Source organism: Bos taurus, chromosome 3, assembly GCF_002263795.3.
Source record: "Bos taurus isolate L1 Dominette 01449 registration number 42190680 breed Hereford chromosome 3, ARS-UCD2.0, whole genome shotgun sequence".
Classification (NCBI taxonomy): Eukaryota; Metazoa; Chordata; class Mammalia; order Artiodactyla; family Bovidae; genus Bos; species Bos taurus.
Genome location: NC_037330.1, coordinates 19,507,536 through 19,518,916, shown reverse-complemented (window position 1 = coordinate 19,518,916; position 11,381 = coordinate 19,507,536). Strand labels below are relative to the sequence as shown.

General features: G+C 60.6%; 2 protein-coding genes across 10 annotated transcripts in view; one reads left to right on the top strand and one right to left on the bottom strand.

The window, feature by feature from the left end:
• Nucleotides 1-227: 227 nt before the first annotated feature.
• On the top strand, nucleotides 228-8,844 carry ZNF687 (zinc finger protein 687). Of its 4 annotated transcripts, none has more exons than NM_001205457.1 (9): nucleotides 228-337; nucleotides 3,325-5,447; nucleotides 5,579-5,757; nucleotides 6,148-6,324; nucleotides 6,424-6,586; nucleotides 6,744-7,076; nucleotides 7,197-7,309; nucleotides 7,503-7,644; nucleotides 7,759-8,256. In NM_001205457.1, the coding sequence occupies exons 2-9, from the start codon at nucleotides 3,342-3,344 to the stop codon at nucleotides 8,254-8,256; spliced, it is 3,711 nt and encodes a 1,236-aa protein (NP_001192386.1). In that variant the 5' UTR covers nucleotides 228-337; nucleotides 3,325-3,341. The 4 variants fall into 4 exon arrangements, with proteins under 4 accessions (NP_001192386.1, XP_005204011.1, XP_059740915.1 ...); XM_005203954.5 differs by lacking the exon at nucleotides 228-337 and adding an exon at nucleotides 392-533 and having other exon boundaries at nucleotides 7,759-8,844; XM_059884932.1 differs by lacking the exon at nucleotides 228-337 and adding an exon at nucleotides 540-1,022 and having other exon boundaries at nucleotides 7,759-8,844.
• Nucleotides 8,845-9,064: 220 nt separating this feature from the next.
• PI4KB (phosphatidylinositol 4-kinase beta) overlaps nucleotides 9,065-11,381 on the bottom strand; it is a 28,550-nt gene continuing 26,233 nt past the window's right edge. For 3 of the 6 annotated variants that reach the window (XM_059881859.1, XM_059881866.1, XM_059881863.1), the window contains 3 exons: nucleotides 11,039-11,159; nucleotides 10,325-10,387; nucleotides 9,065-9,949 (listed from right to left, as the gene is read on the bottom strand). In XM_059881859.1, the coding sequence (XP_059737842.1) occupies nucleotides 9,768-9,949; nucleotides 10,325-10,387; nucleotides 11,039-11,159 (366 nt within the window). In that variant the 3' untranslated portion in view covers nucleotides 9,065-9,767. 6 annotated transcript variants of the gene reach the window in all.

The following is an 11,381-nucleotide window of genomic DNA, read 5'->3' as shown; positions in this document are numbered from 1 at the left end:
AGCATCTTCAGAAGGACCAAGCTTCTTGCCCAATGATGCCGGGAAGGCTGTACGGAGCTGGTTCAGAGTGGCAGCACTTAAGGCCAATCCAGTGTGGAGCTGGGCGGGGCGAAGTACTGAACGACGGGGGCATTAACCAATGGCGAGTGCGAAAGCGGGCAGCCCAGACCGGGAACGCGAAGGGAGCTGAGGGAGGGGGAGGCTGAACCGGAGAGAAGCAGGAAGTAGCGGCGGTCTTGGAGAGGGCGGCGGCGGCGGCGGCGGTAGCGGCCGGAGCCGTGGGGAGACCGCCGGGTCTCGGCCCACACTGGGAGCGGAACAAGAAAGCGTGTCTGGGGTAAATACCCGCCTTTGGCCCCGCCCCCTGGGGGGGCGGGTAAATACCCCCGCCCCTCCCCCACTTGCTCAACTACCACCACCCCCCCTCCGCGCCGCCCCCCGGGATGGCTTCTACTCTGGCCCCGACGCCGCCCCCGTTCCTTGGGGCTGGTGGGCGAAACTCCCAGCCTGTTGAAAGCACAGCCCCTAGCAGGGTAAACGTGGAGGGAGGGTCGGGGTCCCCAACTCCTGGCGCCCCTGGCCCAAGAGGCGTCCGAAGCGCGGCCCGGGGACTGGAAGCTGCGGGATGTCGCGACCTAAAATGGTGTCCGTGTCCGGGGGTGGGGGCGGGGGAACTGGGCCAGGCCGGAGCGGAGCCTGCACCCCGCCTGGGCGCGGGTCAGCGTCCGGGCCCGGACGGGACTCAGGCTCGAGCTCCGGGCCGCGACGCGCCTTCCGATTCCTCTCCGGTCTCGAGAGAGCCTCGGGAGTCCGCGGGGGGAGGCTGCGCTGCGCAGGGAGGGAGGGAAGGAGGTCGGAGTTGGGACGGACCCCGGCTGGAGAGCTGCGAGTCAGGCAGAGACTGTCCCCTCCCAACTCTCTTTCCACGCCTCCCCTACTCCCGTTCCTGGGCCGGGAGGTGCGGCGCGGCAGCTCCCTCAGGGCCTGGCCTGGCGGAGGCCCGTCCTTCCCTTCGCACGCGGGTGAGAACTAGAGAAGGGCGGCGCGCCTCAGTCTCCCCTCTGACTTCTCCCATGTACACTCCGCCCCCTCCCCGCAACCCTGGACATGCTCCCCACGCAGGTCCTCGGCAGATGGCAGAGACTTAATTCAGCCCGTTGCCCTGCTTGGCGGCAGCCTAATCGCCCCCGGCCGCCGGCCCCTCGCCCTCCTCTGCGCAGCAGGCCCCGGGCCAGGGAAGGGGACGCGGGGCCCCCTCCCGACCCAAGCCAGTTCACCCTCTTCCTGTTCAACCCCTTCCTTTGGCTTTTGGGGAAGAACGGAGGGAAGGAGGGGGGCTGGAGCCCAAGAGACAGGGCGCAGCAGCCGCAGAAGGGCCTGGACTGTGGGGCGGGGGAAGCCTCTACGGCCTTGAGCTCCGCTGCTTGATCTACTGCCTGTTCCTGACTGTCCGATGACCTCTAAGTCACTTGGACGTCAAAGAGGGAGTTGCTTGGAGGAGGCAAGTTCGTAGGTGTATTCTCATAGCCCCCATTGATCTGTGCTCCACCAGCCCACTTTTCTGAGCGCCGAAGCGGAAGGTGGCTCTGGCCTCTCAGGGTGGGAAGGGCGCCGGGGCAGGGGAGGGCTGCAGCCATCCAGCAGGGCAGACGCAAGGGTGGAGGGCTTTGTTTAAACCCAGAGCCTGCAGAATTAAGTAGAGGGGGATGAAGGGAGGACTCCCCTTTCTTCCTCTAGTTGGTACCCTCTTCCTCCACCCCCACCTTGGTCCCAGCAATGCCAGCTGCCACCTGCTGGGACTCTCTCCAGTTACAGTCTAAAGGCTGGAAGGCGGTGAGAGAATTGGCCTGGGAAACGGCTTGCATCCTGGGCAGGGAATGTGGAAGGAAAGAGACTTCTTCAGTTGCTTCTTCCTAGATACAGAAACACTGTGGGGAGAGAGGTAGGGAACAAGCCTGGGTCCCCCACAGACTCTCAGCCAACCTTGTTGGTTTAGTACTGCTGTAGTCTCTTGGGATTTTTTTTTTTTTTCCCTTGTACTGGGACAGGTGGGGGTTGGGTGAGCCTTCCTGGGCCACTGCTGCCCAGGGAAAATGAAAAGGGTGAGGGGTGTGAGTTGGGGATAACCTGAGGTGAGGAGCTCAGAGGAAAAATGAGAGGCGTGAGGAGCCTGACTTTTCCCCATTGTGGCAGCTGTGCTGGATAAGCTCATAGCCTGGCGTTTGAGTCCCGAGAGAGCAAGCTGGGGAGGCGGGGGCGGGGCTGGCCAGGGGAAGGCCAGGCACTCCTGGGAGGTAGGTGAGGGAGCAGCAGGTGTTTGTGGCAGCAGAGGCCTAGGCTGGGGCCCTTGTGACCGGGCTGCCGTCACAGTTTTCCGCTGCTTCTTCTCTTTGTCTCTTTCTGTTCCTTTGTCTTACTCTTTCCATTTTGGTCTCTTGGGCAACTTCCCTGAACCCACTTCTCCCTGTTAACCCAGCTAGATCTCCCAAGTGCCAGTAATGACCCCAAGTGGCCCAGACTTGACCTTCCCTGACCCCTGACTCTCGTCTCTGACCCCAGCCCTAGATTTCCAGTGCTTATTCTCTCCCAGCGCCTTCTCAGCCTGGCATGTCCTTGTCCTAGCTGTAATAATCAGTTATTCTGTGGGTTCTCACTCTCAGGTTTAGGATTCATATCATGCTCAGAACAACCCTATGATAACTTGCCCGCTGTTTCAGACAGCAAGAGTAAGGCAGTTGAGTAACTTGTTTATACAGCAGGCTGTTGATAAGGCTGGAACTGGAATCAGTCCTTGCATCTTGGCTTAAGTTGCTGCCCTTTTGTGCATATGGCCTTTCAGATCTTTGTGGACCCCCAGAAGATGCACGAAGAGTATGAATGGATCCCATGCTGCTGTGAATGAGCTTTTAAACCTAGAACATCTTGTACATTCGCCTCCTTAATAGTAGTATTGATTAGTTGATTGATTCTGTGCTGGGCACAGGAGGGGTTGTGGTGGTTTCAACCAGGACGCTCACAGAGCTTCCTCCGTCTCTACTGTTGTCTCTCAGCTGTGTTTCTGAGAAGTCTCTTTTCCTTTGCTTTCTCTGGATTTTCTATGGATCTTTCTCTGGAATGTGCATGCTACCTTCCTTTCCAGTTTTAGGGTTTGGAAAAACAGGTGCCTCCACCAGCTCTCTAGGATTTGCACTGTGATGGAGGTGTGCCCAAGTCAGTGTGCACGGACTTCTGAGAGGGAATGTATGTGGGGATCCTGAGGGAGGAGGTCCAGAGTTCCTGCTTTCAGACATCTCAGTTTCTCACTTTTTTCCCTGTTCTCCTCAGGTCTGGGACCGATTGCCATGGGGGACATGAAGACCCCTGATTTTGATGACCTCCTTGCTGCCTTTGACATCCCTGACATTGATGCAAATGAAGCCATCCACTCTGGGCCAGAAGAAAATGAGGGGCCAGGAGGCTCCGGAAAGCCTGAACCCAGTGTAGGAGGTGAATCTGGAGAAGCAACAGCAGCTCCTGCCGGGGACGGCCCTGGGGGGCCCACCCAAGCCTCTGACCATAGCCTGCCACCGCCGGACGTCTCAGCAGTCAGCGTCATCGTCAAGAACACTGTGTGTCCTGAGCAGTCAGAGTCCCTGGCTGGGAGTTCAGGAGGGGAAGGGGCCCGGGCAGGGGGAGTGACGAAGGAAGGCCCTCTGGGACCTCGTCTGATGCAGAATGGTTTTGGGGGCCCTGAGCCATCCCTTCCAGGAACCCCACGCTCTCCAGCTCCTCCCAGTGGGGGTACCTGGAAAGAAAAATCCCTGGAAGGCAAAGCTCCGCTGGATCTGTTTGCTCATTTTGGGCCTGAGCCAGGGGAGCACCCTGATCCCCTTCCTCCCTCTGCGCCCTCCCCACCTCGGGAAGGGGCCCTGACCCCACCTGCTTTCCCCTCTCCCTTTGAGCTGACCCGGGAGAATGGCCCAGCCCTGCTGCCCCCCTCTTCTCCCCCACTGCTGGGGACCTTGAAGCAGGAAAGCTGCAGCCCTCTTCATCCCCAGAGCCTCGCCCAGCCAGGCTCAGGCACTAGCCCTGAGGCCACAGGAGTTCCTGCCAGTGCCTCCCCTTCCCAGGTGGCAGGCGTGTCCTTCTTCAAGAAGTCTCCGGGGCACCAGAGCCCTCTTGCCTCCCCTAAAGGGCCCAGCTGTCAGCCTCTGAAGGAAGAGGAGGATGAGGGACCGGTAGACAAGTCTTCCCCGGGAAGTCCCCAGAGTCCCTCCAGTGGAGCTGAGGCTGCGGACGAGGACAGCAATGACTCCCCTGCCTCCAGCTCCTCTCGGCCTCTCAAGGTGCGGATCAAGACCATTAAAACATCCTGCGGAAATATCACAAGGACTGTAACCCGGGTCCCCTCAGACCCTGATCCCCCTGCCCCCTTGGCTGAGGGGGGCTTCCTGGCGGAGGCTAACCTCCTGAAGTTGTCCCCGGCAACCCCAACCCCCGAGGGTCCAAAGGTGGTGAGTGTCCAACTGGGTGATGGCACGAGGCTCAAGGGTACCGTGCTGCCTGTGGCCACCATTCAGAATGCAAGTACTGCCATGTTGATGGCGGCCAGCGTGGCCCGCAAAGCGGTGGTTCTGCCTGGGGGCACTGCCACCAGCCCTAAGACGATGCCTAAGAATGTGCTGGGTCTGGTGCCCCAAGCCCTGCCCAAGGCTGAGGGGAGGACAGGGCTGGGGACAGGGGGGCAGAAGGTGAATGGCGCCTCGGTGGTAATGGTGCAGCCTTCTAAGCCGGCCACTGGGCCGGGGGCAGCAGGTGGCACGGTGATCTCACGGACCCAGTCCAGCCTGGTGGAGGCCTTCAACAAGATCCTCAACAGCAAGAACCTGCTGCCTGCCTACCGGCCAAACCTGAGTCCGCCGGCTGAGGCCGGGCTGGCCCTGCCACCCACGGGCTACCGCTGCCTCGAGTGTGGGGATGCCTTCTCATTGGAGAAGAGCCTGGCGAGACACTATGACCGCCGGAGCATGCGCATTGAGGTCACCTGCAATCACTGCGCCCGCCGCCTGGTCTTCTTCAACAAGTGCAGCCTGCTTCTGCATGCCCGCGAGCACAAGGACAAGGGGCTCGTCATGCAGTGCTCACACCTGGTCATGAGGCCGGTGGCCCTGGACCAGATGGTGGGGCAGCCGGACATCACGCCCCTGCTGGCTGTCCCACCTGCCCTTGGACCTCCAGCCTTGCCTGCCTTGGGCAAGGGTGAAGGGGCCGTCACCACGTCCGCCATTACTGCAGTTGCCGCAGAGGCCCCCGTGCTGCCGCTCTCAACGGAGCCACCCGCCACCCCTGCCACCTCTACTTACACGTGCTTCCGCTGCCTGGAGTGCAAGGAGCAGTGCCGCGACAAGGCCGGCATGGCTGCCCACTTCCAGCAGCTCGGGCCCCCCGCCCCTGGGGCCACCAGCAATGTGAGTTGCCTTTCACAGCCCCTCCCTGGGAAGGGGACAGCCAGGTGCCATGGGGACAGGGTCTAGGAAGGCGTGGGGGCTTGGTTAGAAGGAATGGGGTCAGACTCACCTTGTTTTGACCCCCTCGACAGGTGTGCCCAACCTGCCCCATGATGCTCCCCAACCGCTGCAGCTTCAGCGCCCACCAGCGCATGCATAAGAACCGACCTCCCCACGTCTGTCCTGAGTGTGGGGGCAACTTTCTGCAAGCCAATTTTCAGACCCATCTCCGGGAGGCCTGCCTACATTTCTCTCGCCGCGTAGGATACAGGTGCCTCCCACACCTCCTCCCCATATGTCGACACTTTTCCTCCTGTACTTGATGGTCTCGTGGCTCCTGGGACCAGCCTTTTAGAAGGCGAGCCCGTCTCTCCTGCTGAATCACTCAGCCATGCTGTGTTGGCGAGTGCAGCCTGAGCTCCCTGCCTGTCCATCGCTCCCCACGGAGCGGGCGAGCAGGGCCACCTGTGGAGCGCCAGCTCTACCTCCACAGGCCTCCCCTCTGGGACTGGGTCCTGTGACTCCTTCCTTCCTCCACTTGCTCGTGTTCCACTGCCGATTAACTTCTCAGGTCACCCGGTCCCCGAGAATGAGTGTCGGGTTGGGGGTGGCTGCAGGGATGCTCCCCACTCACCACCGTGCCTCCGACTTTCTCCCCAAGGTGCCCCAGCTGTGCAGTGGTGTTTGGGGGTGTGAACTCCATCAAGTCCCACATCCAGACGTCACACTGCGAGGTTTTCCACAAGTGCCCCATCTGCCCCATGGCCTTCAAGTCTGCACCCAGTGCCCACGCCCACCTCTACACCCAGCATCCCAGCTTCCACACGCAGCAGGCCAAGTGAGACCTGGGGCGGGAGCATAGGGGTGGGGTGGGAGGTGGGGTGGGATCGGGCCTTCATGGGGCAGGATGTGGGCATTGTCCTCTCCTTCCACACAGGATGATCTACAAGTGCGCCATGTGTGACACGGTCTTCACTCATAAACCCCTCCTCTCCTCACACTTCGACCAGCACTTGCTGCCCCAGCGTGTCAGTGTCTTTAAGTGCCCATCTTGTCCTCTGCTTTTTGCCCAAAAAAGGACCATGCTGGAACATCTCAAGGTAGAGGAGTCAAGAGACAGAGGCGGGGTGCTCAGCTGTATCAATCGGGGGTTAAGATCACACACCCCTCTGGAAATGGGAGCGGGGGAGAGGCCAGGACTTGGGCAAAGCCAGGCCCTCCCCCCAAACAGCCACACGCCTTGTCTCCCTCTCACAGAACACCCATCAGTCTGGGCGCCCGGGGGAGGAGACCGCTGGGAAAGGAGCTGGGGGTGCCCTTCTGACCCCCAAGACAGAGCCCGAGGAGCTGGCTGTGTCTCGGGCAGGAACCGCTGCCCCTACTGAGGAATCTTCTTCAACCTCAGAAGAGGAGGAGCCGCCCAGCTCCCCTGAGCCCCCTCGCCCAACCAAACGGCCCCGGCGAGAACTGGGGAGCAAAGGCATGAAGGGCGGGGGCGGGGGCCCTGGCGGCTGGACCTGTGGCCTGTGTCACTCCTGGTTTCCTGAGCGTGACGAATATGTGGGTCACATGAAGAAGGAGCATGGCAAGGTGAGGGGGGCGCCCCCTGGGAGCCAGAGGGGCTGGCCTGGGATTGACCTGTGTGGCAGTGGGGATGGGGTCCCAGATGGGAGCCTGGCTCTAAGACCCCCCCACCCCCTGCTCTCCTAGTCAGTGAAAAAGTTTCCCTGCCGCCTGTGTGAGCGCTCCTTCTGCTCGGCCCCCAGCCTGAGGCGCCATGTCAGGGTCAACCACGAGGGTATCAAGCGAGTTTACCCTTGCAGGTAACCTTCACCCCTGTGCCCCTGTCCTCTTCTCTGTCTAGCAGGGTGCCCCCAACCCTGGTTCCCCAAAACAACCTTCCCGCCTGCCTCTTAGGTCTGAGTGGACTGACGGTTGAGGCCTCCCTCTGCTCAAGCCGCGAGCCTTGGTCTTTGGGCTGTGCCCCGGCGCCCACCCGCCCGCTCTCCCCTTTAGGTATTGCACAGAGGGAAAGCGCACCTTCAGCAGCCGCCTGATCCTGGAGAAACACGTCCAGGTCCGGCACGGCTTGCCGCTTGGGGCCCAGTCCCCTGGCCGGGGGAGCGCCCTGGCTCGGGGCCCTGGTGCCAGAGCCCAGGTAGGCGGAGGCCCAAGCTGCCGCGCGGACGTGGACGCGGCCTCGGGGCGCTGGGTGGGGGTGCTGGGGCCGTGGGAGGCCCCGGATACCCAGTTCCTTTACTCCCTTCTCCAGGGGCCGGGACGGAAGCGCCGCCAGTCCTCAGACTCTTGCAGTGAGGAGCCTGACAGCACGACACCTCCAGCCAAGTCCCCCAGGGGTGCACCCGGGTCGGGCGGCCATGGCCCCCTGCGCTACCGGGGCGGCGGCTCAGCAGAACAGAGCCTCATGGTGGGCTTGAGGGTGGACGGTGGTGCCCAGCAGTGCCTCGACTGTGGCTTGTGCTTTGCCTCGCCTGGCTCCCTGAGCCGTCACCGTTTCATCAGCCACAAGAAGAAACGGGGTGTGGGGAGTGCCAGTGCCCTAGGCCTGGGGGATGGGGAGGAAGAGGCTCCCCCTCCTTCCAGGTCTGACCCAGATGGTGGAGAGTCACCCTTGCCTGCCTCAGGAGGCCCGCTGACCTGTAAGGTCTGTGGCAAGAGCTGCGACAGCCCTCTCAACCTCAAGACCCATTTCCGCACACACGGCATGGCGTTCATCAGGGCTCGGCAAGGGGGCAGTGGGGACAACTAGGGCCCAGGCCTGGACTGAGCCCCCGCCCGCTGCCTTGGGAGCCCTGGGTCACTGCTGCTGCCTGGTCCCTGGGCTGGGGAGTTCCATTATAATTCACGTTTTGTTCAGCTCCTCTTCCGCTAACCCCCAAGGACAACCAGCTTTTGAAGATGGTAGTTATTTGTGGTCCCCACTTGGGTCCTAGTAGAGTGGGTCCTCCATTCCTTCCTTCTGAGCCCAACACTAATTATTTTCTTGCTGCAGCCCCCCCATGTGGGACGGGGGGTGGGGGTGGGAGGATGGGAAGGCCTGATACTGGGGTGGTCAGGGACACGCTCCTCACCTCTGGCACGGATAGCAGTCCCAGCATGCCCTTCAGACTCACTGGCACTCCAGCCCCCACCCCTGCAGTGCCTTTCACTTTTTTTTTTCCCCAGAAACCCAGGGGGGGAGGGGGGGTTGGTGGGGTTGAGTCCTGTCAAGGGGGTCCCAGGGAGAGGAGGGGACAGGCTCTCAGGAATCCTTTATTCTTGTAGTAATAATACTAACAGTGGGGGAAATGGGAGGGAGAAAACCAGACCATTAAAACTGCTCGTGGTTTAATCCCCATTCAAGCTCCTCTTTTTATGTGGTGATGTGGACGGGTCTGGGAGGGAGGTGAGTGACAAAGCTGGGAAGGCCCTTCTTGGGGGACGAGGTGGTTATCGACCAAGACAGGCAGGGAAAACGCAGTCTTCCTCCCCCTTGTTCTGTGTGGTTCCTTTTGTAACCTGAACACAGGCATGTCCACTCCCCACCCCTGAAAAAAATACATCTCAGAAATGACACAGATGGCTAACTAAGGACTTTATTTCAAACAAAAATTAAAAATAAAAAATTGAGAGCTATCTCCCTGGGTGTGGGGAAGGGATCAGGGCAAGGAATTCCCCGAGGCTAGGCCAGTACCCTCAGATTGGAGGGGCCGTGATCATTCCCTTCCTCACTTCTGGGATGGGGGACCTCAGCAAGTGCAGAACCCTATGCCAAAGCCCACCTACCCAGGGGAACTCGGGCTCGGGCTCAGTCCCTGGGAGGGGACAGGCAGCAGCATGGCCAAAGGCCAACCACAGGATCAAGTCCTCAGTACCAAGAACCTACTCTTTTCTTCCTGGGACCTAGAATACATGAAGCGGATGGCCTGTGGAAAGAAACTCTCGGACCCTGGTGAGGAGAAGTGAGGCCCCAGCGCCCCCCACACTTATCACTTCTGTTCTCTGGAGGGCAGTGAGTCCTGGAGCCCATCAGGTGGTAATACTGACACAGCTGGGGTGGCGGCAAGGAAGCCCCAGTCAGTCTGGACCCCACAGCTGGCTCTCCCCACCCGCCCCGGCAAGCTCTACGGTTACCACATGATCCTTTGTATTTCTTGCCTTCCATTCCCCTTGGTGGATGGCTGGGGGGGTGGGGCTTCCTGGCTTAGGGTTTCTCCAAGGGCCTTCCCAGGGAGGGTCCCCTGAACCCCCACATCGTGCTGGGGCATGAGGAGGAGGGCGTCACATGATGCCGTTGGTGAGGTACTGGAAGCCGTCATAGAGTTTGGTGGTTATAGACCGCATGCTGCCATCCACCATCTGCTCCACCAGCAGCTGCAGCTGCTCCTCGGTCATGCTCATGTGGAACCTCTCCTTGAGGTTGCGGATGGTGCTGGAGCCATGGAAGCAAGGAAGCTGAGAACCTGGGGGCAGCAGCGAGGAACAGGGTCACACATGGAAAGGAGGGGCAGCGTAACGGTAGAGAGCCAGGCTGCCTGCTGCCCCTGCCCTCCCACTCAGATCCCTGACAGCATGGATGCAGGTCTGCTTGGGCAGAGAAGGGAGGACTGGTGGGAGGCCCTGTCTTGAGCCCCTTTTCATCCCACACTCCTAAGTGCCTCTGGGTAAGGGCACAAGGGCAGAGGAGGGCAGGGGGTCAGCACCGCATCTCCTCCAGGAAGGGCGGAGGGAGCAGTCTTAGGACCCAGAGGGAAGGCCGGGAAGAGTCTGGGGAGCGGGCCCTGAGCTGGGCACTTATCTGGTTGCAGGCCTCTGCCTATGCTACGTCTGACACTCACAGATGACCTGGGCCACCGTCATCACGGGGCCAGACGGGGATGCTCCTGAGCAACGGCGACAACCTGTGGGGTGGGAGCAGGGATGGGGAGGAGGAGACTGGCAGCTCAGAATGGGTGGACACCAAAGCCCTGAGGAGGAAATGGGGATGAGGGCCCAGAGGAGATGGGAGAGGAGGGGTCCTGGACAATAGACTATAGATGGCAAGGCCGTGAGGAAACAGCAGCAAGAGCAGATAAAGAGGAGAGAAGAACACAGCTCGGCTCTGAGCAGAAGGGGTGAGCATGGCCCAGGGAAGGGGTCTGAGGATAGGGCCATCAGAGGTCAGAGGCCAGTGGGGAGCAAGGTGGTGACTGAAAACACCTGAGTTGGTGAAGAGCCAAGCAATGGAAGGAGACAAACTCAGAGCTGGACAAAGGATGGGGAGACAGGAAGAGACCAGGAGGCTGGAGATGGGACTCCTTTTTTTTCCCCTTAGTGCACACAGGAGGTAGTTTCTGTTGCCTCGGCCCTCCCACCCCGAGGACTCGCTGTCAGGAATCGAGAGGAATATGTGGAAGGAGGAGCAGGGCCCTGGATCAGAGCTGGGATCCCCACCCCCAGTCTTGAGGTGGAATCAACTTTCTGGAGGCTCCATGCCCCAGGGCCCCAACATGGAATCCCAAGGCACTATGGGTCCCACCCTGTCCCCGAACATAGGCTTCTCCCCAGCCCACCTTGTTGCATGATCTCTACGATCTGCACCACCTTATCCATGTGTTTCCGAGCAGCGATCAGCCCCTGCAGCATCAACATCTTGTAATAGTTGAACATGTCGCCATCCAGGCCGCCCATCACCTGCGAGGAGAGAGTTGTGTGCGCAAGGGAGCTCACAACTTCCTCCCTTAGGTAAACGTGCCGAACTCTGTTACTTGTCCACCTCTTATCAGGCAGGAAGCCTCCCAGGACATCCAAGCTCACCCTGACTTACTCCCACTTCTGATCTGTTTGTTCCCACTTGCGGGGAGACTACCAGCTCCCCCTCCCATGACACCACCGTGAGGCACCTCTCCTTCCTGA

Coding starts and splice junctions, on each gene's coding strand:
- ZNF687 (XM_059884932.1), top strand. CDS start 626: ATGTCGCGACCTAAAATGGTGTCCGTGTCCGGGGGTGGGGGCGGGGGA. Junction 5,758..6,147: donor TCTCGCCGCGTAGGATACAG/GTGCCTCCCACA, acceptor TTTCTCCCCAAG/GTGCCCCAGCTGTGCAGTGG. Junction 6,587..6,743: donor CCATGCTGGAACATCTCAAG/GTAGAGGAGTCA, acceptor TCCCTCTCACAG/AACACCCATCAGTCTGGGCG.